Genomic DNA, 24,803 nt, shown 5'->3' on the forward strand with positions numbered 1-24,803 from the left:
AGGACATACTGGCGCTGAAGCGTGTCCAGCGGAGATTTACACGGATGATCCCTGGAATGGTAGGTTTAACGTATGATGAACGGCTGAGGATCCTGGGATTGTATTCATTAGAGTTTAGAAGGTTGAGGGGAGATCTGATAGAAACTTACAAGATAATGCATGGCTTAGAAAGGGCGGACACTGGGAAGTTGTTTCCCTTAGGCGGGGAGACAAGAACCCATGGGCACAGCCTTAGAATTAGAGGGGATAAATTTAAAATGGAAATGAGGAGACATTTCTTCAGCCAGAGAGTGGTGGGCCTGTGGAATTCATTGCCACAGAGCACAGTGGAGGCTGGAACGTTAAATGTCTTCAAGGCGGAGATTGATAAATTCTTCATCTCACAAGGAATCAAGGGCTATGGGGAGAGTGCAGGGAAGTGGAGTTGAAATGCCCATCAGCCATGATTAAATGGTGAAGTGGACTCAAAGGGCCGAATGGCCTTTCTTCCACTCTTATGTCTTATGGTCTTATAGATTCCTTTAACCACAAAGGCCACGTACAGCTCCCTCTTGAATATAGCTAATGAACTGGTCCCAATAGCTTTCTGTGGGAGAGAATTCCACAGGTTTACAACTCTCTGAGTGAAGAAATTCTTCCTGATCTCAGTCCTGAATGGCTTACCCCTGATTCTTCGACTATAATCCCTACTTCTGGACTTGCCCAACATCAGGAACAATCTAAAGGGCTGTCCTTTCACTTTGAGGATGTGCCGTCACTCCTAGTCTGTCCTACAGTGGAAACATCGTCTCCATGTCCACTCAATCAACACTTCTCAGTATCCTGAGAGTTTCAATCAAGTCCCTCTCCATCCTTCTAAATCCAACCAGATTATGACTCTTATTTACCTCAAACTCTCTTTAGCTACTTCTATTTCACATGTGTTGATATCTCTTACAAATAAAACCTATAAATGTCAGGCTTGAAATCTTGAATTCTTCTTCTAGCCTTTGTGGGAAAAGTGCTCCAGATTTCCACTACCCTTTGTGTAATAATGCATTTCATGAATCAGGATTTGTTCATCCTTGTCCCTGAAACCAGGTTTGTCCCAGAACAGCATGTTTTATTTGTGATGTCTTGTTTGTGACCAGTCATTGGGAACTGATGATTGCTGTAAAAACTAATGAATCACAGCTTCCTAATAAATAATAGTGGAGACTTACTGCTGGTAACATTAATGTTAAACACGGTAAAGGTTGCGTTGAAACCAATGTCGGAAGTTTGGATTTCATCAGTCCAGAATTCAGCTGTAGCCTCATTTGAAAAAATTCTGACGGATCCAGGATTGAAACCTGTAAGTGAAGCTAAATGAAACAAAGCAGGGTTAGTGTGAGGTGTCTTTATAGGGGGGAGGTGATGGTGTAGCAGTGTTATCGCTGGACTGCTAATCCAGAGGCCCAGGTAATGTTCTGGGGGCCCGAGTTCAAAACCTGTCACAGTGGAACGTGAATTCAATAAAATATCTGGAATTAAGAATCTAACATGACCGTGAGTCAATTGTCGGCGAAAAGTCATCTGGTTCACTAATGCTCTTTAGGGAAGGAAACTGAATTCCTTATCTGGTCTGGCCTACATGTGACTCCAGACCCATAGCAATGTGGTTGACTCTTAACTGCCCTCTGGGCAATTAGGGATCGGCAATAAATGCTGCCTGGGCAGCAACACTCTCATCCCATGAATAAATAAAAAAGGAAAAAAAAATTGGAGTGCCATTGATTAAAATAAATGCTACATTCCTTTTTCTATTTGAGTATTTTTCTTCACAGACTCCAGTGTTAATATAGCAAGGAATTAAAGTTAGTGGGGAAAAAAGGGTGGTGACTGCAATTTAATGCCTGGAATTAAAAACAGAGAATAAAAGGGGTTTGTGGTCCAATGTTAATGTCCGTATCTCTGGGCTGGAGGGTCTAGACTGAAGTCTCACCTGCCTCGGATTTGGGTCGAAACATGTTTGAACAGGTTTTAACAACAAACTGATCAAAACAAAAATTATCATGGGGAATCAGAGGATCTTGTGGAAGAGGTGAGTGTGTTTACTTTTGGGCTGGAAGATTCAGGTTCAGGCCCGACATTGGGATGCACTGATCACAGGGGTTTTCATAGTACATGCAAACAGTTTGATTGAAAACATAAAATAGGGAATGGAAATGGCTTCGAGCAGAAGGAAGATCTAAAATTGAAATTTCTGGAAAAGCTCAGTGAGGATCTGACAACATCAGTGGTGAGAAATCTGATTTAATATTTTCGGTTGAGTGACCCTTTCTCAGAACACTGCTGTGTTTAATGAGAAAGCTTATGGGCTGAATCTGACCAGAAATTGGCTCAGTGCCATTTATGAGCTCTGAGCTCCGAGGAAGGGTCACCGGACCTGAAATATTCACTCTGTTTTTTCCCTTCACAGATGCTGCCGGGCCTGCTGAGCTTTTCCAGCAACTTTGTTTTTGTTCCTGATTTACAGCATCCACAGTTCTTTCAGTTTTTATCCGGATATGTTGAGGCTTTTTTCATGGAGCATAGGAGGTAAAGGAGTGATCTTATTGAGATTCATAAAATCATGAGGAACACAGATAAGGTGAATAGCAAGGACCTTTTCCCTTGCATGAGCGAGTTCAAAACTAGGAGTTGTATTTTTGAGGTAAGAGGAGAGCGGCTTTAAAAGGATATGACGGTCAACTTTTGTTACACAGACAGAGTACTATTTGTCAAAAGTACAGTTAGAAGAAGTGATGGATGTGGGTACAGTTACAACATTTAAAAGATATTTGGATAAGTACATGAATAGGAAACATTTTGATGGATATAGGACAAACACAGGCAGGTGGGACTAGTTCAGTTTCTGAACATGGTCAGCGTGGACTAGTTGGACCAAAGGCTCTGTTCCATGCTGTATAGCTCAATGACAACATGACTATATTTATTTTTATGATTCTTCTGACATTTTACAAATCCCACAATTCCCAGTGTCCTGGCTCCATGCTGCCTCCTCTTCATCATGGATGTGCAATTCCTCTACACTTCCACCTGCCCCACCAGATTAGTCTCTTTGTCTCTTCGTTTAAATAGAGGAATGCACTCTTTCATCCACCACCACCCTCCTTCACCTGGACTTTTTCTCAAATTGATCAGCTTCTCCTTTAACTCATCTCACTTTTTACAAGTCAAAGGTGCCATTGTGATGTCCTGCATGGATTCCACTTATGTCTGTCTCCCTGTGGGGTACGTGGCATATTCCCTGCTCCAGTCTTACACTTCCCTGCAACCATCACTCTTTCTCTGGTACATTCGTTACATTGTCAAAGCTATTTTCTATTCTCAAATTAGTTAATTTTGTTTCCAATTTCCACCCTTCTCTCATTTTCACCTGGTCTATCTCTTCCCTTCTTCAACTTGTTTTAATTTCTGGAGATAGACTCTCCACTACAAATGCAACAACTCCCACACTTACCTTGATTATACCTTTTTCTCTGAAAGGACTCCACTCCATTCTCTCAGTTTCTCTGTCTCCATCCCAACTGTTCCAAAGATGCTACCTACCATGGGGTTAGTAAGAACTGCTGATGCTGGAGTCAGAGATAACACAGTGTGGAGCTGGAGGAGCACAGCGGACTAGGCAACATCAGAGGAACATTGAACATAGAACATAGAACAATACAGCGCAGAACAGGCTCTTCGGCCCTCATTGTTGCGCCAACCTGTGAACTAATCTAAGCCCATCCCCCTACACTATCCCAAGATCTTCCATATGCTTATCCAAGGACTGTTTAAATGCCCCTAATGTGGCTGAGTTAACTTAATTGGCAGGCAGGGTGTTCCACACCCTTACCACTCTCTGAGTAAAGAACCTGCCTCTGAAATCTGTCTTAAATCTATCATCCCTCAATTTGTACTTATGCCCCCATGTACAAGCTGAAGTCATCATCCTTGGAAAAAGACTCTCACTGTCCACCCTATGTAATCCGCTGATCATCTTGTATGTCATAATAGAGACAGAAGGAGCAGGAAAGTTGACGTTTTGGGTTGTGGCCCTTCTTCAGAAAATGACATATCCTCTATTTTCTTCAACCAAGAATTCTCTGTTCCGCTCTGGGTGTCAGGACCAACAGAGGTGTCCAAGTCATCACACACACTTCTGCCTTCACCCTTTCGCAGGACATCGACATGGATCCCTTTTGTCCTCACATTATATCCCCCAGCCTTAGCGTTCAAAGATTGTCCCCTGCCATTTCTGCCACCTTCAGCTAAATGTGACTGACAAACACTCTTACCATTAGCCTTCCTGTTGCCTTTTGGTCTGGGTGCCCTCACCATCTGTTCCATGTGTTCATCTTGCCATTTTATCAACACTAAATTATTATTACCTTGCCCCCTTCAGTTCTGAAGAAGTCCTATTAAACGCAAGGCATTAAATCTGCTTCACTTTCCATAGATGCTACCAGATCTGCTGAGTTTACCCAGCACCTTCTGTTTCTTTATAGGGTCCATATTAGCATTGGAGTCCCATGATGTCTATTGACTGTGGCGTGCAGGAACCTCAACCACCTGAATAAAGGGTCCCGTTCAAATGGCAGTGGGTTGTAGTTGAAGAGAAAATGGCTTTTGCATCACTGATTATAACCTGGTGGTTTGGGATAAACTTTCATACTCCAGCATTAATGCCCCTCACCTTCAGTTCACAAAGAAAAAGAACATAAATTGAATGCAAAAATCAATTGGTTACATACCAATTAATTCTTTACTGGATCCTGTTCCTTGGTACAGGTCGAGGTAGTCAATGCTTAACTCGATTTTGAAGTCTGTGAAACTCACTTGAATGTAAAATCCTGGTTCAACTCTAGTTACAAACACATGTGGTGCATTAGAAGTTGCAGTATCTTATAACTTATCAGCTTCAATTTCCTTGTCACATTAATAGTCTAGTTGAGACTTCCTTGAAAACTGTAGTAAATTCATCAGACATAATTTCCCTTTCATGAAACCTAGCTGATGCTGCTTGATTAGATCATGATTTTCCAAATGTTCTGCTATAACTACCTGAATGTCACACAATTTCATTAATTGGAAAGCAAGACAGCACTTAACTAGTTAAAGCATTGCTGAAGCTATTGATGGGCTGCTTTATAGAGAACCAACTTGCTCAGAGATCTTATCACATACTTCTAGAACAGGTGGTCTTGAACCAGGGCTTTCCTTGGCTCAAAGGTAATGACACTACCATTGTGCTATAAGCGTCCTTACTTTATAACCGGAGGACGTGAAGAAAATTTGTTTCATCTGGATGCGGACTGTGTCAATTAAGTTTCTCATGAGTAAGATACTCACTTGACAGACCACACCAAGTGCACTGCATTCTGAAAGATGCAGATCCTCAGTTTTGTTTTTGCAGGCCAGGCTCACATTCTGCTTCTGACATTGAAGCTTTTCAACTTTGGCCGGTCATTTCATGGAGTGTTTAAGACACAAATCCCTCTCCTCAAAACACCGTTTCTCCCTGATATTCAACACATTTATAATGAATAACTCAAAAAGGAAATCAATTTAACAGAAGGGGAAAAAAATAGCAGTTAAAAACAGTAATAATTGGAAATGGGCATATTGGCCATACTAGAGCACTTGTCTGAAGTATACAAGACAAGTTAGGCGAGTATGCATCATTCACAATTTTTTTTTACTGGTTTTCCTTCTGAGTTTCCATGATTTTCTTGGCTCTTTAGCTCACAGCAACGCCCATGAAAATAATTAGATTTTATTCTTGGAGTCTAAAGGACAATTCTATAGGGTTGTTAACCATTGTCTGGGAGCAAATGACATGACATTTCACTGAAAGGAGCTGTGGAAACTTTTGTTCCTGATTGAACTCACTGGTTCAGGGAAATGAAAGCAAAATAGTGCAGATGCTGGAAATCAGAAATAAAAACGGAATATGCTGAAGAAACTCAGTAGTTCGCAGTCACTAAGGAGGGAGAAACAGTGTTGACATTTCAAGTCTGAAATTACTTTTCTTCAGAAGCAAAATGTTACGTCTTGAGTAAATTTTGATGTGATTTATTACTGTTGCATGTACCTAGGTACAGTAAAAGGTTTTGTTTTGCATGCAGTACAGGCATATTATACCCTACAAAGTGCATTAGCGTAATAGAAAAGACTTAGGAATGCAATGTTACAGCTACAGAGAAGGTGCACAAAGATCGAGATCAACATCAAATTTAAAATTTGAGAGATCCTTTCAGAAGTCTAATAACAGCAGGGAAGGAGTTGTTCTTGGACTTGTTGTCTAAAACAACAGCTTGACATACAGCAAATAAAAAAATACTGTCCATTCTGGATGGTTCTCAGTCATCTAACACATGCTTTGAGGGAAAAGGAGACCCACCAGTCCATTGAAGTTGTTCTGTTTTCTAACAACTCATCTGGATCTGGCCTTTATCATTCTGCTCTGGTCCCATATCCTTTTAGATTCTTGTCTAATAAACAACTATTCTCATCAATTCTAAAAATACTATTTGAGCTTGGTTTCATTGGAAAAGGGCTCCACACTTTGTCTGCTATTATGAAGCAGAATTTCCCAACTTCTTTCCTGAGCTATCTGGCCCTGATTTTAAGGCTATGTACCCTTGTCCTAAATTTTTGCACACATGATAAATAATTCAGTTTCTAACCAATCAATGCATTTCAAAGCCCACTAGTCTCAATCTAATCACCTTAAAACAGCATTCAAAATACATAGACCAGGTGATAAATATACATGTATATATGCCCACCACTCCCCAGAAAATCCCCCAGTGGAGGTGACCAATCAGAGAAAAGTCACCCTCACAAACACAATACTAGGAAATGGAAACTACTCCAATCTGAGAGCTGTTTGCTTCCTTCTTGAAAAGAATCCTTTTCAGTCTCTATCCACCACCACCTTCCTTCCACCTGGAAGGGGAGAAACAACTTCTGAATGGAGGTGCAACAAACAGTTAGGAAAACAAGTAATAGCAGTAAATGGGATCATTGGGGCTGCCTTTAGTCAAAGCCAGGGTCAGGTTCACTCTTTGCTGAGGCTGGGAGTGGAGCATTATGCCAAGACTGCCCATTGCATCTGCTGGATCTGGGCTGGGGTTTGGGGATGGAAGAAGGCAGGTGAAAGAGGATTGACAGGGAGGAGGGGCTACAAGATGTATGCAGGGGAGAGTGAAACAGAAGAGTTGATAACCTGTCGAGAAAGGAACACTCAGCTAACTGAGATTCAAGGGAAGTTAAAGCACTGAGATAATGAATTCCTTGCAAATGAATGTGGAATCTTTCATTTAAGGTTGTTTAAATGCAGCTGCTACTGGACTTGGATAAAATGGACGCTTGGATCCTAATGCATTAAAAACCATGTTAATTGTTACATTTCAATCTGAGACTGAGATATTTTATGCAACAAAAGGACCAGAAGCTGCCTGGTTAATGTACTTTGTGGCTATGTAAAGGAAATCCATGAAATGTGATCTCAGCACTCTGAAGAAGGTGAGTTCAGGGCGATGACTATTCACATGTAGAAGTGTGTGTTATTTTGAAAAAAAAAACTGCGGTTGCTAACTTATGGTTGTTTTATGCCGATCTCAATACTGTTAAAGCTACATAGTAACCACATTTTTTTGTTATTCATTCACATGATCAGGGCATTGCTGGCTAGGCTAGCATTTATTGCACATCCCTAATTGCCCAGAGGGCAGTAAAGAGTCAACCACATTGCTGTGGATCTGGAGTTATATGTAGGACAGATCAGATATGGATGTTAGATTACCTTTCCTAAAGGACATTAGGGAACTTGATGGGTTTTTTCCAACAATTAACAATGGTTTCACAGTCATCATTAGACTGTTAATTCCAGCTTTTGTTGACTTCAAATCCCATGATCTGCCCTGACAGGGCTCATTCCTAGGTCCCCAGAATATTACCTGGGTCTCTGGGTTAACAGTCCAGCAATAATACCACTAGGCTATCACCTCCCTGTTTAAAAACACGGTTCAATGTCACCAAGTAGATTGTAATACCTTAACCATCTGTGTGTTGTAAAGATACTATGATCCCTTTCATCCTTATCAATGTGGGATGGTAACCTCCTCCCTCTTCATATTACACAGGATGCAGCCTCGTTAATGCTTTATACCATGGTTTGTCATGGTATAGAGTTTAGAGGAGATTGATTATTATTCAGGATAGTAAGTAATTATTCTAATTCTGTTTCTATAAGTGTCCACACACTTCTTACGTCAACACAAATACAGGAGGGATTGTTACTTTGCTACTGTTTTGCCTGAAAAATGAGTTAGTGAGATTTAAAAGGTAGCCTCCAAAACCCAACATGTAGCCCCAAATGTCAAAAAGTAACAATCAAGAAACTCTCAAGAGCAACCTTGAAAAGAATAATATTTTGGTCTTTGTCTCTCAATCTTCCATGTTCTTGGTTAAAGTAAACCTGGCTCATTAAACCCCTCCCCTCAAACCCTGGCAACTTTCTGATCAATTCACATTGGTGGCCTTGGATATACGGAATCTCGTGGGTGGGCTGGTAAATAGATATGACCTCTACAGGACTTTGTTTAGGTACAGTAAAGCTTTCTCCCCCTTTATGTTCAAACTCCAAATATAAGAATTAACATTTGACTGAAGAAGTGCATTTTAGTGATCTTCAAATATGAATCATAAAATGTCTGTGATTGTTCACAATCTAATTATTTTTGGGATCCACTTGGTTTGATCCAAAGTTGATGGCCTTGTAGTCACCTCCATTGATATTTATATGTCAGTTAATTGCTCACTTGCTTAAACTCTTAAAGTCTTTGTATAATTTAATGCTCCCTTGTACATTAATACCTTAACATCAATCATTGGCAAAGTTAGAATCATTAAATCATAAAATGCAGAAAAGGTTCTTTGGCCCATGAGTCTGTGCTGAGAAAGCAATATTTTAAGTCCACTCTTGTATCACGTTACAGCACATTGCCCATAGCACTGAATGTTATGACATTTCAAGTGCTCATGCAAGGACTCTGTGAAGTTTTCCAGCTCAATTACCCTCCAGGCAGGGCATTCCAGATTCCCACCACCCTCTGTCTTCTACTACTTAGCCAATCTCTCAACAATAATTCATCCTATATACAAATACAAGAAGTAAGAGCAGGAGGATGTTATTTATTCCCTCGAGTCTGTCTACCATTCAATGAGCTGGTAGTTGAGCTGATTGTCTGACTGTGGCCATAACTTCATTTTCCTTCCGTCTCCAGTAGTCTCTGACTCTGTTGTGAACCAAAATAACTGTCTGCTTTAGCCTTGAATATTTTGAATGATTTAGTCTCCATTGTTAGATAATTCCAAAGGTTATTGACCCTCTAAGAGGTGAAATTAATCTTTTCTCCTTGATTTTCATGTGATTTAATTTTAGTTAATAGTCTTTTATTTGATACCTTAACAAATGTCTTTTGCTAGTTCCTGCGGACCGCATTATTAGACATTCCCTTGTCCACTACCTTGGTTTCTTATTCGATATCTTAATTAGGTCTGCCAGACAGGATGCTGTCTGAACAGTTCAAGTTTCTCTAATTGTTTTTCCATTCTGTTTTTAATTATAGATTTCAATAACGTCCCCGCAACAGATGTTAGCTGAACAGATTAATAATTTCTAAATTAATTTCTTTCTCTTTCTCTCTTGCCCATCTTAAACAACACTTATATTTCTAATTTTCAACAGGGGAAATTCCTGAGCAGTCTCAGTTTGTGATTCCAACTTCTCACGAATGACATTTTTTAAAGTTATCCAAAATCATGAGAAAATCTGATGTCAATCTGGACAGACCATTTTTTAATGACTTTACAGTCTTCTTGCTATTCTATCTCTCCCTGGATTTCGCATGCTCCAAACCTTACTTTCAGCTGTTGCTCATATCCTTTGTCAAGCATGGTTGCTTTATTTGGCAAGTGAAGCTCCTGTCCCATAGGGCCATCTAATGGTTCCAGTTTTATAAATTCTTTGACAACAATCTTTACTGTTCAGCTGCAACAAATTTCCCCAGTTTACTGTCATCAATCTTTGTCTCATGCTCTTAATGTAAGCTTTACTAAAAGCCTAAACTTTAGCAGCTGTTTTTCTCTTTCAGCAGTAGGTGACTGGTCAACCTCTTCTAATATGGGATACAAAGCACACACATGGAAATAAAACTAAGTGCTCTGTGTTTCATTCTGTTCCATCTCATCTATATCATTGAAAGTGACTCACTCAGCAGAAATAGCTGAAGTTATCCATAACCAATGAAGAAATGGAGGCTCTCAGAGGAAATAAAATTAAACAAAGAACTTCAGAGACTGGAAATCTGTATCAAAAGCAGGAATAGCTGAATAAACTCAGCAGGTCAGGTGACATCTGCAGGGAGAAACCAGAATTAATGTTTTGAGTTCTGTGGCTCTTCATTAAAAGTGCTCAGTAATTTTCTTATTCACTTTTTTGTTTCCATGAGTGGCATGTTAATCACATAGTCTTTGATTTGCAGTAACAAGGGTTAGAGCTGGATGAACACAGCAGGCCAGGCAGTATCAGAGGAGCAGGAAAGCTGACAATTTGATCTGGACTGTTCTTTATTTCTGAAGAAGGGTCCAGACCCAAAACGTCAGCTTTCCTGCTCCTCTGATGCTGCCTGGCCTGCTGTGTTCATCCAGCTCTACACCTTGTTATCTCAGATTTTCCAGCATCAGCAGTTTCTACCATCTCTTCTTTGATTTTGAAATTTTTTTTACATTATTATATCCATGTTCATTAACTGTGCTTAGAAGTTTAATTGCAATGTGTTTTTAAGCATGGGGGCATGTGGTGGAAGGATTTCCAAACTGATAATCAACGTATTAAACTGCATCATGGATGTTTTTCATGACCAACAAGTCTTTAAATGGACTTCAACCTACAGCTTTGGGAGCAGGGAAATAAGAACACTATTTACTGTGCGATAGCACCTCTTGCAACTCATGTAGTGACAATGCAATAATGCATAAGTATTTTAAATGGTCTTAATGTACCATCTGTTCTCTTCATAAAGCTAGTAGAAACAAATTTATTACGTAGGCAGTGAGGGACGGTAAACAAAGCAATAATTATAACTCCCAGAAGCAGTAGACCCAGAGACTCACCTGCATATGTAATGGTTTAAGGAAAAAAATACAAGGAAGAACAGAAGTCTGATGAGGTTGACTGAGCAGATATTGGACTATTAGCAGAAGCATGCAAAGATGTAAAATGATTCTTTCCCCCTTGTCTTAATAGAAGTGCTTTTGCAAAATGAGCTTATCTGCAGAAGGTGATCTCTTAAATTAATGTCAATCCACTGTGTTCAATTTAAAATGGGAACAGCCGAAAGAGTTTCCAAAAAACAACACTCTCATGACACTGAGATCTCCACAGCCTAAAGTTTAACATTTGTTTGTTACTTTAGACTTGAGCATCCAATCATCTTCTGTCCAGACTCCCAACATCCACCCTCTGTGATCTCCAGCTTATTGCTGTTTTTGCTGCCTTTAGCTTAACTTGCATCAAGTCCCATTCACTCATCATCCAATGGTGCCTAGTGACCTAACTGGGATAAAGTTTTTAAAAATTCTCATTCTCAAATAATCCTTGAGCTTTGCTATCCCATACCATCCATCATTCCCAATCTCTTTAACCTCTTCTTGTCTCTAAAGATTCTGAGATCTCTGCATTTCTCCACTTCTGCTCTTTACCAGTTGTCAGTGTGCCTTCATACTGAGCCTCTCAGTTTTAAAATTCCCCGCTTAAATCTATCTGTCTCTCCACCTCTATTTCTGCCTTTAGATCTTGCCTCATGAGGGGAGGTGATGGACTAGAGGCATTATCGCTAGGTTGTTAATCCAGAGATCCAGATAACATTCTAGGGATCCAGATTCAAATCCCACCATCGCAGATGTTGGAACTTGAATTCAATAGTTATCTGGGATTAAGAGTCTATGATGACCATAAAACCATTGTCAATTATCAGGGGAAAAGCCCTCTGTTCACTCATGTCCTTCAGAAAAGGAAACTGCCCTCCTTACCTGATCTGGCCTACATGAGACTCCAGACTCACAGCAATGTTGTTGACTCTTAACTGCCCTCTGGCCAATTTGGGATGAGCAATAAATACCATGCCTAGTGGTATTATCCTTTCTGAGAATCTGTGACACCCTCATCCCATGAATGAATAAAAAATGCTTCTCAAACATTGCCTATTTGACCAAAATTTAGGTCATTTGTCTGTACATATCCTTGTGTTAAATTTCTTTTCGCCGTATTACTGAGAGGCAGCTTGAGCTATGAGGTCACTAAAATATGGTCCATATTCTACCACTTTAGCCAGAAAAATCTCTGCTTCAGTGCCAGAATAACAATCCTTACAAACATGCAGCAGATAGTCATCAGGACCAGCTCCTTTCGTTCTGTGCATGATGATAGCAGATGAATTAGATGGAGTTGATAATTGTTGGTGTAGCAATTTTGATCTTTTCTGAGTAAATGTGCCACCTTCCCCCCATCATAGGGATCATGATTTGATGCCCGATGTTTGAGTTACTTGGTTCAACATCACTACTAGCTGCAACACTTCTTACATTACAACAGTGTTTATGGCTTCGGGAAATGCTTCCTTGGCTGTGAGGTTGTAAAAGTTGCTGTTTAAATGCAGATCTTTGGTCATTATTGATAACTGTCAGGACATGAGCATTGGCCTAAGGGTAAGAGAAGGGATAGAAAAATAACGAGACTTTCTGTTCCTAATCTCTATCTGATGACATATGTTCAAGATCATTCATGGTGAATCTTAGATGAAGGATGAATTTGCTTGACGTTTGATGTTCCCCTTCATCTGAAGAGGAACCCTGATTTTTGAAACATTGGGGAATTGAGGGCGACGAAAAGCTGAAATGAGTGTGGAGTGAATGCCTATGGTTTTGTTGAAAGGCTAGGTAGGTTTGAGGGTTTGAATGGCCTACTTCTGCCCCTATTTTTTATGTTCTTCTGTTCTTCCAGTTTCAAAATGGTGGGATTGAATTTAGGAAGAGCAAGATTCCATAAATAACATTTTGTTAGGCTCCACAAACAGCTGAGTGAAGAGGGAAACAGATTAAGCATCAGAGTCCAAGGGAAGAGAGATATGAAGTAAATATGGCTCCAACTGTCTTATTCTATATCAGCACTTGTGTGGGTTCTGTTTTGTTCTTTTTACATTCATTAACAAGATGACGGTGTCACTGGCTAGGCAGCATTTATTGTCCATCTGTAATTTCCTGGAGGGCAGCTCAAAGTCAGCCACGTCGCTGTGGGTCTGGAGTCACATATAGATCAGACCAGGTAAGGATGTTAGATTTCCTTCCCAAAAGGACATTAGTGAACCAGATGGGGTTTCCCCGTCAATGATCAACAATGAATTCATTGTCGTCATAAGATTTAATTTGAGATTTCCTTTTATTGAATTCAAATTTTACCATCTGCTGTGGTGGGATTTGAACACAGATTCTCAGAAAGGATAATACCACTAGGCCATTGCCTCCCATGGTGGGATTACTGTACAGGGACCGATAATGACCAATGACCTCTTTATCTGACACGAAGTAGATTGAAGGAAAGACAGTGGCTAGGATGCCTCTGCCCTAGTTTGAATTAGTACCAGGACATCCTTTTTAATTTAACCAGAAAGGTATGCTTTATAACTAGAAGACAGTGCCATCCAACATGACAGCATTCCCTCAGCACCAAAATTGCTGCAGCCACTTAGATTGTATTACTGCAGCTTTATTGAACCCATAACCTTCTAACTCAGATGTGTAGGGTATTACTCACTGGACCACAGACCAACAGCTATTGGGGAGGTGACAACCTAATGGTATTATAACCGAATTATTAATCTAGAATCTCTGGTAATCCAGGGACCCATGCTGAAATGCTGGCATGGCAGATCATGGAATTTGAATTCATTAAAAATCTGGAATTAAGAGTCCAACGATGATAATGAAACTGTTGTTGATTGTCAGAAAAACCGGGTTTACTAATGTCGTTTAGGGAAGGAAACTGCTGCCCTTACTGGTCTGGCTTTCATGGGCCTCCAGACCCACAGCAATGTGGTTGATTCTTAATTGCTGACTGGGCAATTAGGAATGGGCAATAATGCTGGCCTAGCTAGTGATGCACACAATAAAACCAAAAGCATCAAATGGGATGGTGTAAGTCTTTTGTTTATTTTGAAACTAAACTGAAAAGGAAGTCAAGCAGCAGGTGTGAGTCAAGGAGCAGGGGAAATAATCAATTTAATATTTCAGGTGAAGAAAAGTTCCAGTTACTTACCTTATAATCCATTGGCAGACAGTGTTAGGGTTGTATGGCTTGGGAAAATTAATTGAATGAAAGGAACCAGATGTACCAGTCAGCAGAAACTTTCCATCACAGGGTGTAGCTGTGGAGAATCCAAAGGAACATTCATTTACATCTTCAACCAATGCAGAGTATTCACCAACAGTTTCAAGCTAAATTTGTAACTGAAACAGAAAATGCTGGAAATCTGCAGCTCATGCACTAGCTTTTGAAAGCAACAGGAAGGGGTAAGATTTCCGATGATGCCCTGGATCGCACAACAAGAGGAGAAAGCAGTGCGTCAACAATTATACACTTTTGTTTTTTTTTAAATTTTATGTTCGGATAACTGGGAACATCTGCCTTTTTTACTTGGAGAATGAGGGAAGGGGTAAAGAGGCATGGGATTCCAAAGTATCTACATCACAGAGAGAGGATCCAGCATTGAATGGAGATCCAGAGCCGCTAGAGACATTGGCTACTCCAGAATCAAAAGCCAATGGGGAATAAGGAACAATTGATCTTTCAGTTGAATTCTGGGTACATAGAAACATATGGCACAGAAATTGACCATTCTGCATATGATGCCTGGCCTCACTGTTACTTCATCTTACCCTATCGTGTGTTATAGTTGCTGTTTGTGATCTTTCCTACAAGTGGAAGTATGTTTTCTATCTCTACCGTATCCAGCCTTTACATCCTCTGGAAGACTTCTATTAAGTCACCTGTTGGCCTAATCTTATCCAGGCAAAAAAGCCAAACCTGTTCATTTTTTCCTGACAGTTAAACCCTCTCAGTTTTGTTTATTGTCTTGGTACATCATGTTTGAATATTTTGCATTTATTTTTGTGATATACGAGCTCGTAACTGTGCACGATATTCCAAATCATAGAGTCACACAGAACAGAGGCAAACCCTTTGATCCAACACGTCCATGCCGACCAAGTTTCTCCAAACTGAACTAGCCCCATTTTCCTGCATTTGGCCCATATCCCTCTAAATCTTTCCAATTCATGTACCTGTCCAAATGTCTTTTAAATGTAACTGTACTTACATCTACCACTTCCTCTGGCAGGTTTTTTTTCCCACATACGAACCACTATCTGTGTGAAAAAGTTGCCCCTCAAGTCTCTATTAAATCTTTCTCTTCTCACTTTAAAATATGCTCCTAGTTTTGAACTCAGCTTGGGAATAGGTCTTTGCAGCCCACCTTACCTTCTCCCCTCATAATTTTACAAACCGCTATTAGATCACTCCTCAACCTCCTAAAGTGCAGTGAAAAATGTCCTAGCCTATCCAGCCTCTCCTTATAACTCAGACCCTCTTGTCTTGGCAATATCCTGGTAAACCTTTTCAGACCCCTCTCCGAGTTAATACTGTCCTTCCTAAAAAAGCGACCAGAACTATACAAAGTACACTGAACTGGCCTCGCTAATGTCCTGTACTTGATACCTCAAATCCTACAATCAAAGACCTGAGCAATGAAGACAAGTGTTCTAAAAGTCTTCTTCACCATGCTGCAACCTTCAAAGAACCATATGCCTGAACACCTGGGTGTCTCTGTTCTACGACACTACCCAGGGCCCTGCCATCAACTGTGTAAGTCCTGCCCTTATTCACTTACCAAATTGCAATACCTCACATTTATTCAAATTAAACTCCATCTGCCACTCCTCAGTCCATTGGTCCAATTGATCAAGATCCCTTTATAATCTTAGATAACCTTCTTCACTATTCATTATACAACCGATTTTGGTGTCATCTGTAAACTTAACATTCCTCCTAAATTCTCATCCAAGTTGTTTGTATAAATGACAAACAACAGTGGGCCCAGCCTTGACCCTTGAGAACACTGATGGCCACAAGTCATCTTACCCATAATCTTTTGTTTCCATCTAATTTAAGCACTTCTCAATTCTCTTTTTTCAACAAGTATTAGTGCTGTAAATTATTTTCAATGGGTAATCCCTGCTAGAGCACCATAAAAATTTAACATACAACCAACAGATCTCCTAAGGTATTGGCCACAATGAGACAATAATTGTCCGAAGAAGAGATATTGGGCAAGTTGGGACTATATTCTCTAGAGTTTGGAAGAATGAGAGGTGATCTCATTGAAACTTGCAAAATACTTAAAGGGAGTGATAGGGTAGATGCTGGCAAATTATTTCCCCTGTTTAGGGGTTTTCAGATTAAAAATAAGAAGGTTGCTATTTGGGATTGAACAATTTTTTTGATTCAGATGATTGTAAATCTTTGAAATTCTCTAAAACAGAGAGCTGAGGAAGCTCAGTTTTTTGAGTATGTTTGAAGTAAATATTGATTGATTTCTTAAGCAGGTCTTAGAGAAGAAGCATCTGTGGCAGTTTACTTAATCTGTGTTTTGGCTGAAAAGTGACTATTTTGGAGATCAGTGAGTTAAAGATCACAAATTCCTGTAGGCAATGAGAGAAAACAAAATGATACAAAGACTCAAGCTGGTAAGGACAGAAGTTTAAAAAAAGAGCCTTGCTGGTCACAGCTTATAGATCTGCCAATGCGTGTGCGCGCCATATGTAGTCTGTAGGAGCAAAGGCAAGGATCTCTGAATTGATTCACAGAAAGTGTTGGAGAAACTCAGCAGGTCTGGCAGTGTCTGTGAAGAGAGAAACAGAGTTAACATTTCAAATTTGACGCAACTCTTCTTCAGATGTGAAGTTCAGGCTCAGTGCTGAAGACGTTGCCTTGCTCGTGCAGGGATGTAATCAGGAGGCCCTCATTTAGAAAATACAAACCAAGAATAGACAAGAAATAGAGTCAACAAGGTATAGAGCTGGATGAACTCAGCAGGCTAGGCAGCATCAGAGGAGCAGGAAAGCTGATATTTTGGGCCTAGGCCCATCTTCAGAAACATCTCTTTCAGGTTATCCTAAAAGCGACCTGATGTGAACTCCAATCTAAGGCTCCTGCCTTCACAAAATATATATGCCTCCCTAACCTGTTCTTCCTCTCACCCATCCCTTCCTCCCGCCTCAAACCACACCACCATTTCCTACCTACTAACCTCATCCCACCCTCTTGACCTGTCCGAACTCACTGATCTCCAAAATGGTCACTTTCCAGCCAAAACACAGATTAAGTAAACTGCCACAGATGCTTCTTCTCTAAGATCTGCTTAAGAAATGAATCAATATTTACTTTAAACATACTCAAAAAACTGAGCTTCCTCAGCTCTCTGTTTTAGAGAATTTCAAAGATTTACGATCATCTGAATAAAAAAAATACTTTTGTTCAATCCCAAGTAGCAACCTATCCCCTCCCTACCTCCCCACCTATGCTCCCCTTTACTGGCTCCATCCCCGCCTCTTTAACTTGCCTGTCTCCCACTCGCCTATCTTCTCCTCTATCCATCTTCGATCCGCCTCCCCCTCTCACCCTATTTATTTCAGAATGCTCTCCCCCTCCTCCATTTCTGATGAAGGGTCTAGGCCTGAAACGTCAGCCTTCCTGCTCCTCTGATGCTACTTGGCCTGCTGTGTTCATCCAGCTCCACACCTTGTTATCTCAGATTCTCCAGCACCTGCAGTTCCTACAATTGGATGAACAAGAAGTATTTTGGATAGCTACCACAATGTTGTTCGTCTTCATCTGAGCTGTCAGGGCAATCTGTTTTTCCATTGCAGAACAAGGCCTTGTCGATGCAGGTTATACCATCAGCACATATTCTGTTTCCTGGAAGGCAATGTCCTGAGCACAAAGAAAAAGAGCAATAAATGCAGTTCAGTTGTAGTAACAGTGCAACCGTCCAAATCTTTGAATACATTGTGATTAGCTGATATATGAGTACTAATCTTTGTTGTTCTCCTCTGGTCAATCCTTGCACTCTGAAAACAACCCACTTATCCACGCTTTCCTTCTCCTGTCTACAAACCATTTCTCAAAGTACGCCAGTATATTATCATCCACATTTTGTACCTTGGTTTTGGACAGTAACACCTTTTATGGGATTTTTTTAAAAGCTTTCTGAAAATCCAAATGTACCACATCCACTGGTATTCCTTCATCTATTCCACTTCTTGCATCATCAAAAAGAAAGTCTACTGGTTTGAAAACTACAATTCCCTTTTCATAAATCTATGCTGACCCTGTTTAATACTGTTATTATTTTACAACTGTTCCTTATTATAGACTCAGCATTTTCTATACTACTGATGTTAGGCTAACTGGTCTGAAATTCCTGGTTATCATTCTTCTTTTTGAACAGTAGGGTCATCTTTCCAGCCTCCAATTGCCAGGATGGTTCCAGTATCTGCAGAATGTTGGAAGATGACAACCGAAACATCCACTGTTTCCATACCAACATCCTCGAATACACTGGAATGTAAATGATCAGGCCTCGGCTATTTCCAGATTTACACCATATTTAGTTCGACAGCATTATACTTTTCCCCAGTGCTAGTTTCTATCGATTCATCGTTCCCCAAAGAACTTTGCTTCCCCAGCATTTCCCAAAAGAATTTTTATGTGTTTTTCTGTGAAGACAGTACAAATGTTTGAGGGCATTTAAAGCTGTTTCAGAACATTTCTCCATTAGGCAATCCTTAAAGCATTAAGGTTCCCAACTTCAAGACAATTAAGTTGAATTATCTGGAATTGCCGATAACACTCAGATCCTAGAAGTAAGCACACATTTTCAGTTCACTGTCATTGAAATGCACTCAGGATTAGTAATACTGCCCTTAACTTTGGGTGGTTATAGTGGCATCAGCTGATCCAGGCTGGATGAGAAGCTTATTTTTTTTATTATCGTGAATCATACATTATCAATTTTATAAATGTATGCCAAACATCATCTGTGTATGTGGGAAATAAATCGGCTCAAGGCCCCTTCATCTTCTCATCATTTTGGGTGGAAGACTGATGAGATTCAGGAATAAAATTGGCCCCACTTTGCCAATGAACTCACTAACCTCGTTCTGAATGCTTATGCTGTTGTTGTTGGTTTGCTAGATCTCTGTTGTGTTGAGGTGTTGTGTAAAAATAAACATATTTACACACATAGTGGTGAAGTTGAGTTCACAACTTTACTCCTGCTAGATCAAAACTTACCTGGCGTTGACACTTGGCTTACTTGCTGGCTGCTTTGCTGTCCGTTTTCTTGGGGAATATAGAGAATAAAACAATCAGTTACTGTTCTAAATATACGAACAAGGAGCAGAAGTACTTCACTCAGTTCTTTGGGTCTCTACTATCATTCAGTAAGATCATGGCTAATTTGATTTGAACCTCAGCTCTGCATTCTTGCATATCCTGATAATCATTAATCCCCATCATTTCAGAGTTGAATCTTGCTGAAGTGAAAGGCTTCATTTTCTAAAGAAGGGTCTAGACCTGAAACATCAGCTTTCCTGCTCCTCTGATGCTGCTTGACCTGCTGTGTTCATTCAGCTCTACACCTTGTTATCTGAAGAGAAAGGCTGAAGGCTTTTGCCATGCACTCTTCAGGACAAATATAAGAATTTCAAATGTGATTGTTTAAAAAGTGATGTTCTTGCATTTGCCCTGTTGAGTGTAGATTAAAACCTTTGACAATGTGCCTCTTGATTCAGTGGTATATCAAACATCCAACTGCAGTGGGTACAGGAGACATAATCATAGAATTTCAGAAAATACACTTAAAACTAGCAACAAAGCAAGTATTTGATAATTATTAGAACAGGGGAGGTGATGGCCCAGTGGTACTATTGATAGACTATCAGTCCAGAAACCCAGATAATGTTATGGGGCCTGGGGTATGAATCCCATCATGGCTAAGATTGGAATTTAACATCAATAAGAATTAAGATTGTAATGGTGACCATGAAACCAGTGTTAATTGTTAAGAAAAACCCATTTGGTTCACTAATGTTCTTTAGGCAAGGAAATCTGCCATCCTTACCTTGTCTGGCCTACATGTGACACCAGACCCACAGCTATGTGTTGACTCTTAACTACCTTCTGGGCAATAATCAATGGGCAATAAATAGTGTCCTGACCAGTGACACCCATGACTTGTGAATGACTGGACAACCAAACAACAAATAGTTTGACTAAATCATACTCACCTTTTGTGGGTGTTGGCTTACTTGGTGGCTGTTGAGTTGTCGATTCCCCTGGTGCTGGGAAGTCTGTAGAGAACATCAGTTAAACATCAAATCCCAGTGTTGAATTAGAGACAAGGTCTAATTCTACTCCTGAACCACCAAGCTGTTTTGGACTCAGCCCATTTCTCTACCTGTAATCTGAATGCTGTTTGTGTCAATTCGGAACTTTCCCAGATATGATCCTTGATTAGTTTCGATGGCGGTCAGCATTTCAGTCTTCACCTTGATGTTTGGCACAGTGGTGAAGAAATAAAGATTGAACAGTACAATCACGGTCCCGTTTCTGCAAAATATAAGAAGCAACAACAACATGCATTTGTACAGTAGCCTTAACTTGATAAAATCATCCAAAGTTGCTTCGTTAGAGTGACAACTAAATCATAACCTTGACATTGAAGCAATAGATTTTGGTCAAAAGCTTGTCTTACAGGAGTTTCACAAAGGGGGAATGTGACTGAGTGAACTCAAGGGCTGAGACTAATGAACCCAAATAATGTGCTGTAACTGAAGGCATGCGCATAGCTCATTGTCTGTTGATGTTTCATAGAATCCTGCGGTGTGCAAAGAGGCCTTTCAGCCCACCAAGTCTGCACCAGGCCTGGGAATACCACTCAACCTGACCCAGACCCACTATCCTACTCCCGCAATGCTGCTTTACCATGACTGACCCGCCTAGCCTGCACACCCTTTGACACTACAGGGTAATTTAGCATGGCCAATCCACCTAACCTGTACATCTTTGGAGTGTGGGAGGGAGCCAGAGCACCTGAAGGAAGCCCACATAGACAGTCAGTCAAGGCTAGAATTGAACCTGTGTCTCTGATGCGATGAGGTAGCAGCGATAACCACTGATTTACTCCATCCTGAGGTTCATCTTGAGCTATTTGCCTTTCAGTTTTAAGTAGTAATGATTTGCCATTACTTTCCTTTCTCAGGAGCATGTCCCAAATGTACAATCTACCTGTGTGGATTCCAGCCTAAATGGTTAGCACTATATACTAACTTGCAACTAACTGAGCTAACCAGACCACAGCTATAGTAATTGTTAATGAGATTATACGAAGGAAATAGAAGAAAGTAGTTGATTTAGAGTTCATTCACCCTTGGGGGCTGGCAGGGGCATTGGCAGGGCTGGGGGGAGCGGGAGGGTTCATTAGTGAGCCTTTTAATTTCCAACTGATGAGAGTTTTTTGCCTTGTTAATTTAGAGTTGCTTCTGTCATGTTTAATTCACCGTGCAGTATCACATGCATGAGGAAGTTCCATTTGCATTAACATTTGCCTCCATGTGTTCAGTCAAACAGCCTTTTCCTACCTAAAACAGATTCAAAGAAAAATATTAAATTTGTTTCAAAATCCCAATAATACTTTGCTAAGTTGGCTGCACCAGGGTTAGTTTTAAATCAAAGCCCTGCCTTGACTCTTGGGTAGAAGGGGAGAAGGTAGGAGAATGGCACTTGGTGAGACGTTCATTTTGAGAGCCACAGAGACTGAATGGGCCAAATGGCCTGCGTCTGCACTGTAACAATTTTATGATTCCAAAAGATCCTCAGGACTCTGTAAAACAAAAGAGTAGGGCAGTTCCCTCTGTCCAAGCTAATGTTCATCTCTCAATCAGAGCCTTACATCAAGTTATCGGATCAATATCAGTTCTTGTGTTTCTGTTCCACATGCGAGTTTTCCTACGTTACACACTGATATTTCATAAAGTACTTCACTGACATTCCCTGGGGCATCCTGAGTTTGTGAAAAATGCTTTGCAGAATTCAACCTCATTCAGTCTATAAATTATAAAGCTGTTAGCATCTTGCAACATAAATCTTGTGAGCAGAATGATAGGTGGCATTACTGAGAGTTGATTGCAGAGAGCAATTCATAGGCATGAATTTGAACAACCCAAAACAGAGGCTGCACATTATATTTGTGAATCATGCGTATTTTGTATACACTAACATATATATTTTGTGAAGGCAGGAGCTTCAGGCCGGAGTTCACATCAGGTCTTTTTTAGGTTGAAACGAAAGAGATGCTTCTAAAGAAGGGTCAAGGCCCAAAATGTCAGCTTTCTAGCTCTTCTGATGCTGCTTGGCCTGCTGTGTTCATCCAGCTCTACACCTTGTTATCTCAGACTCTCCAACATCTGCAGTTCCTACTACCTCTTCAACAATCACTCTCTGTTACCACAGATAAGTAGGTGGTAGATGTGTGTACTGTATGTACAGTGGTTAATGAAAGTCACATGAATGATTAGGGTGTAACTGATCACAAGATACTCACAATAGTCGTAGAGGAGACACCAGTCTATACAGGCTGTGTGAAAAGAGAGGTTTCAGTCAAAGCACCAGAGAGCTGTGTTTGAGTATGTACTACAGGCAAATGTAAATAATGCATTGTTCTAACACATCATTTCACCTCAAAGTGGGTTGTGAGTCCTTGGAACAGCTTATGACAGGGAGCTGTGGGGGGCAGAGGCCTTGTGAGTATTTTTTAAGGTTGAAATAGAGAGGTTCTTAAAAAAAATACTGCAAATCAGAAACAAAAAAAAACAGAAACTGCTGCTCAGTAGGCCTAGAACATTTGTGGAAAGAAAACAGAGTCGATGTTTTGGGTCCAGAGACCTTTCCTCAGAGCTGATGGTATCAAGGAAAACGTTAATGTTTTTTGCAGGAATTAGGGTGCGAGGAGGGGTTAAGAAGTAAACGATAAGTGGACATGGAGCTCAAAGACAGAGAAAGACAGATAAAGGAGTAATAATGATCAACCTGGGAGAATGAATAGCTGCTAATGATTATTAGTGGCCAACAATTGCTGTATGTATGTGGTAACAAGGCCTTGTGTGTGGGGTTCGGGGTAACGACATGGGTGTAGGAGCCTCAAACTCTAAAACGGTTGAACTCAACATTGAGTCCAGAAAGTGGACAATGTGGTATTGTTTTTCTAGCTTGCGTTGAGCTGCGCTAGAGCACGGTAACAAGCCTCAGACAGAGATTTTGGCCGTCGAACAGAGTGTTGTATTGAAGTGGCAGGCAATTGGAGGCTCAGTTTCTTTTTTGCAGATAGAATGTAAGTGTTCAGTGAAGTGTCTACCCAGTCTACGCTTCAATTCTGCAGTGCAGAGGAGACCACACTGTGAGCAGCGAATGCAGTAGACGAGATTTTGTGAATTGCAGGTAAAATGCTGTTTCACCTGGATGCTGTGTTTGGGGCATTAGATACTGAGGAGGGAGGAAGTAACTATACAGTTGTTAGACCATCTGCAGTTGCAGGGAAGGTGCCTTGGGGCTGTGAGGTGTGTCAGGAGTGACGGGGGAGTGGACCAGGCTGTCCCGCAGGGAACGGTCCTCGTCGAAAGCTGACGGGGAGGGGAATATGTTTCTGATGGCGGCATCCCGTAGAGAAGGGATAGATTCTTCCTCAGTAACAGAATCAGGTGTTACAGGGAAAAGGCAGACAGTGGATATGAGAAATGTCGGTTCAGCCATGCTCTGATTGATTAGTGGAGTAGACTCAATAGCCTATTCCTGTTCCTGTTTCTTATGGCCTTGTAAGAGTTTTGCTGAGTTATAAGTAGCAAGCAGCTATAAGTACAGTGTATGTGCAGTTATCCACAGTCGAATTCCAGACCACTACTGTAGTTGTTGTTGGCTTAAAACCCACCTGAAATCATGGGCAAGTAGGGGTCAAAACAAAAGAAACCCTCCAGGGGCAGGCTCTGAAATAAACACTGAATCCAATCGAGACAGCTGAGAAGGAAAGGCTCTGAAGGCAGGACAGGAACTCAGAAGACTTCAATTATGGGGCTACTAGGTGAGAAGATTCCACAGAGCAAGAAGGTAGAATCTTGGAAGATTTTGCAGCCTAACCACAACTGGGCAATACTCTGAGGAGAAAAAGCAGTGGATAGGAATGCTTCAGCAGTAAGAATGAGATATCCCAATGTTCCCATAGGTTAGCTAGAGATAATAGTCCATAAGAGTGGCAACTCCTGTGGAGGCCTTGCCATTACCCGATCTTTTGACATTGTGCAAAGCCCACTATTAGGACAGATGTGAGAGCTTTGGAGATGGCAGTGCAAAATGGAATGGCCTCAGGTTTAGACACAAAGGGGCTCCACCGTCACCTCAGCATGTTTTTATGTGCTGTAGGTTCAACAGCTGATAATGTGTGCAAGAAAGTACAATGGAGCATGATGCAATGATTAACACACTTAAAGCACACCTTAGTCCCAAAAGAAATTTAGTGAAAGAATGGGCAAGTTTTTATCAGCAATGTCAGGATTTGGGAGAA

At 40.7% G+C, this 24,803-nt stretch overlaps 1 protein-coding gene and 1 non-coding gene across 2 annotated transcripts in view; both read right to left on the reverse strand.

Annotated features, from left to right (window-relative positions):
- Positions 1 to 24,803, reverse strand: part of tmprss15 (transmembrane serine protease 15) — a 103,182-nt gene that overhangs the window by 59,671 nt on the left and 18,708 nt on the right. Inside the window, exons 4-10 of the mRNA XM_048540111.2 lie at positions 20,649 to 20,800; positions 20,479 to 20,541; positions 19,484 to 19,531; positions 18,002 to 18,121; positions 14,390 to 14,498; positions 4,761 to 4,870; positions 1,203 to 1,343 (exon numbers count right to left, since the gene is read on the reverse strand). Of these exons, the coding sequence (XP_048396068.1) occupies positions 1,203 to 1,343; positions 4,761 to 4,870; positions 14,390 to 14,498; positions 18,002 to 18,121; positions 19,484 to 19,531; positions 20,479 to 20,541; positions 20,649 to 20,800 (743 nt within the window). The remainder of the gene's footprint in view (positions 1 to 1,202; positions 1,344 to 4,760; positions 4,871 to 14,389; positions 14,499 to 18,001; positions 18,122 to 19,483; positions 19,532 to 20,478; positions 20,542 to 20,648; positions 20,801 to 24,803) is intronic.
- Positions 8,027 to 8,154, reverse strand: LOC125457370 (U6atac minor spliceosomal RNA). The gene has a single exon (XR_007248610.1). It is a non-coding gene; the product is annotated as a U6atac minor spliceosomal RNA (small nuclear RNA).

This window comes from Stegostoma tigrinum, chromosome 12 (genome assembly GCF_030684315.1).
Source record: "Stegostoma tigrinum isolate sSteTig4 chromosome 12, sSteTig4.hap1, whole genome shotgun sequence".
Taxonomy (NCBI): Eukaryota; Metazoa; Chordata; class Chondrichthyes; order Orectolobiformes; family Stegostomatidae; genus Stegostoma; species Stegostoma tigrinum.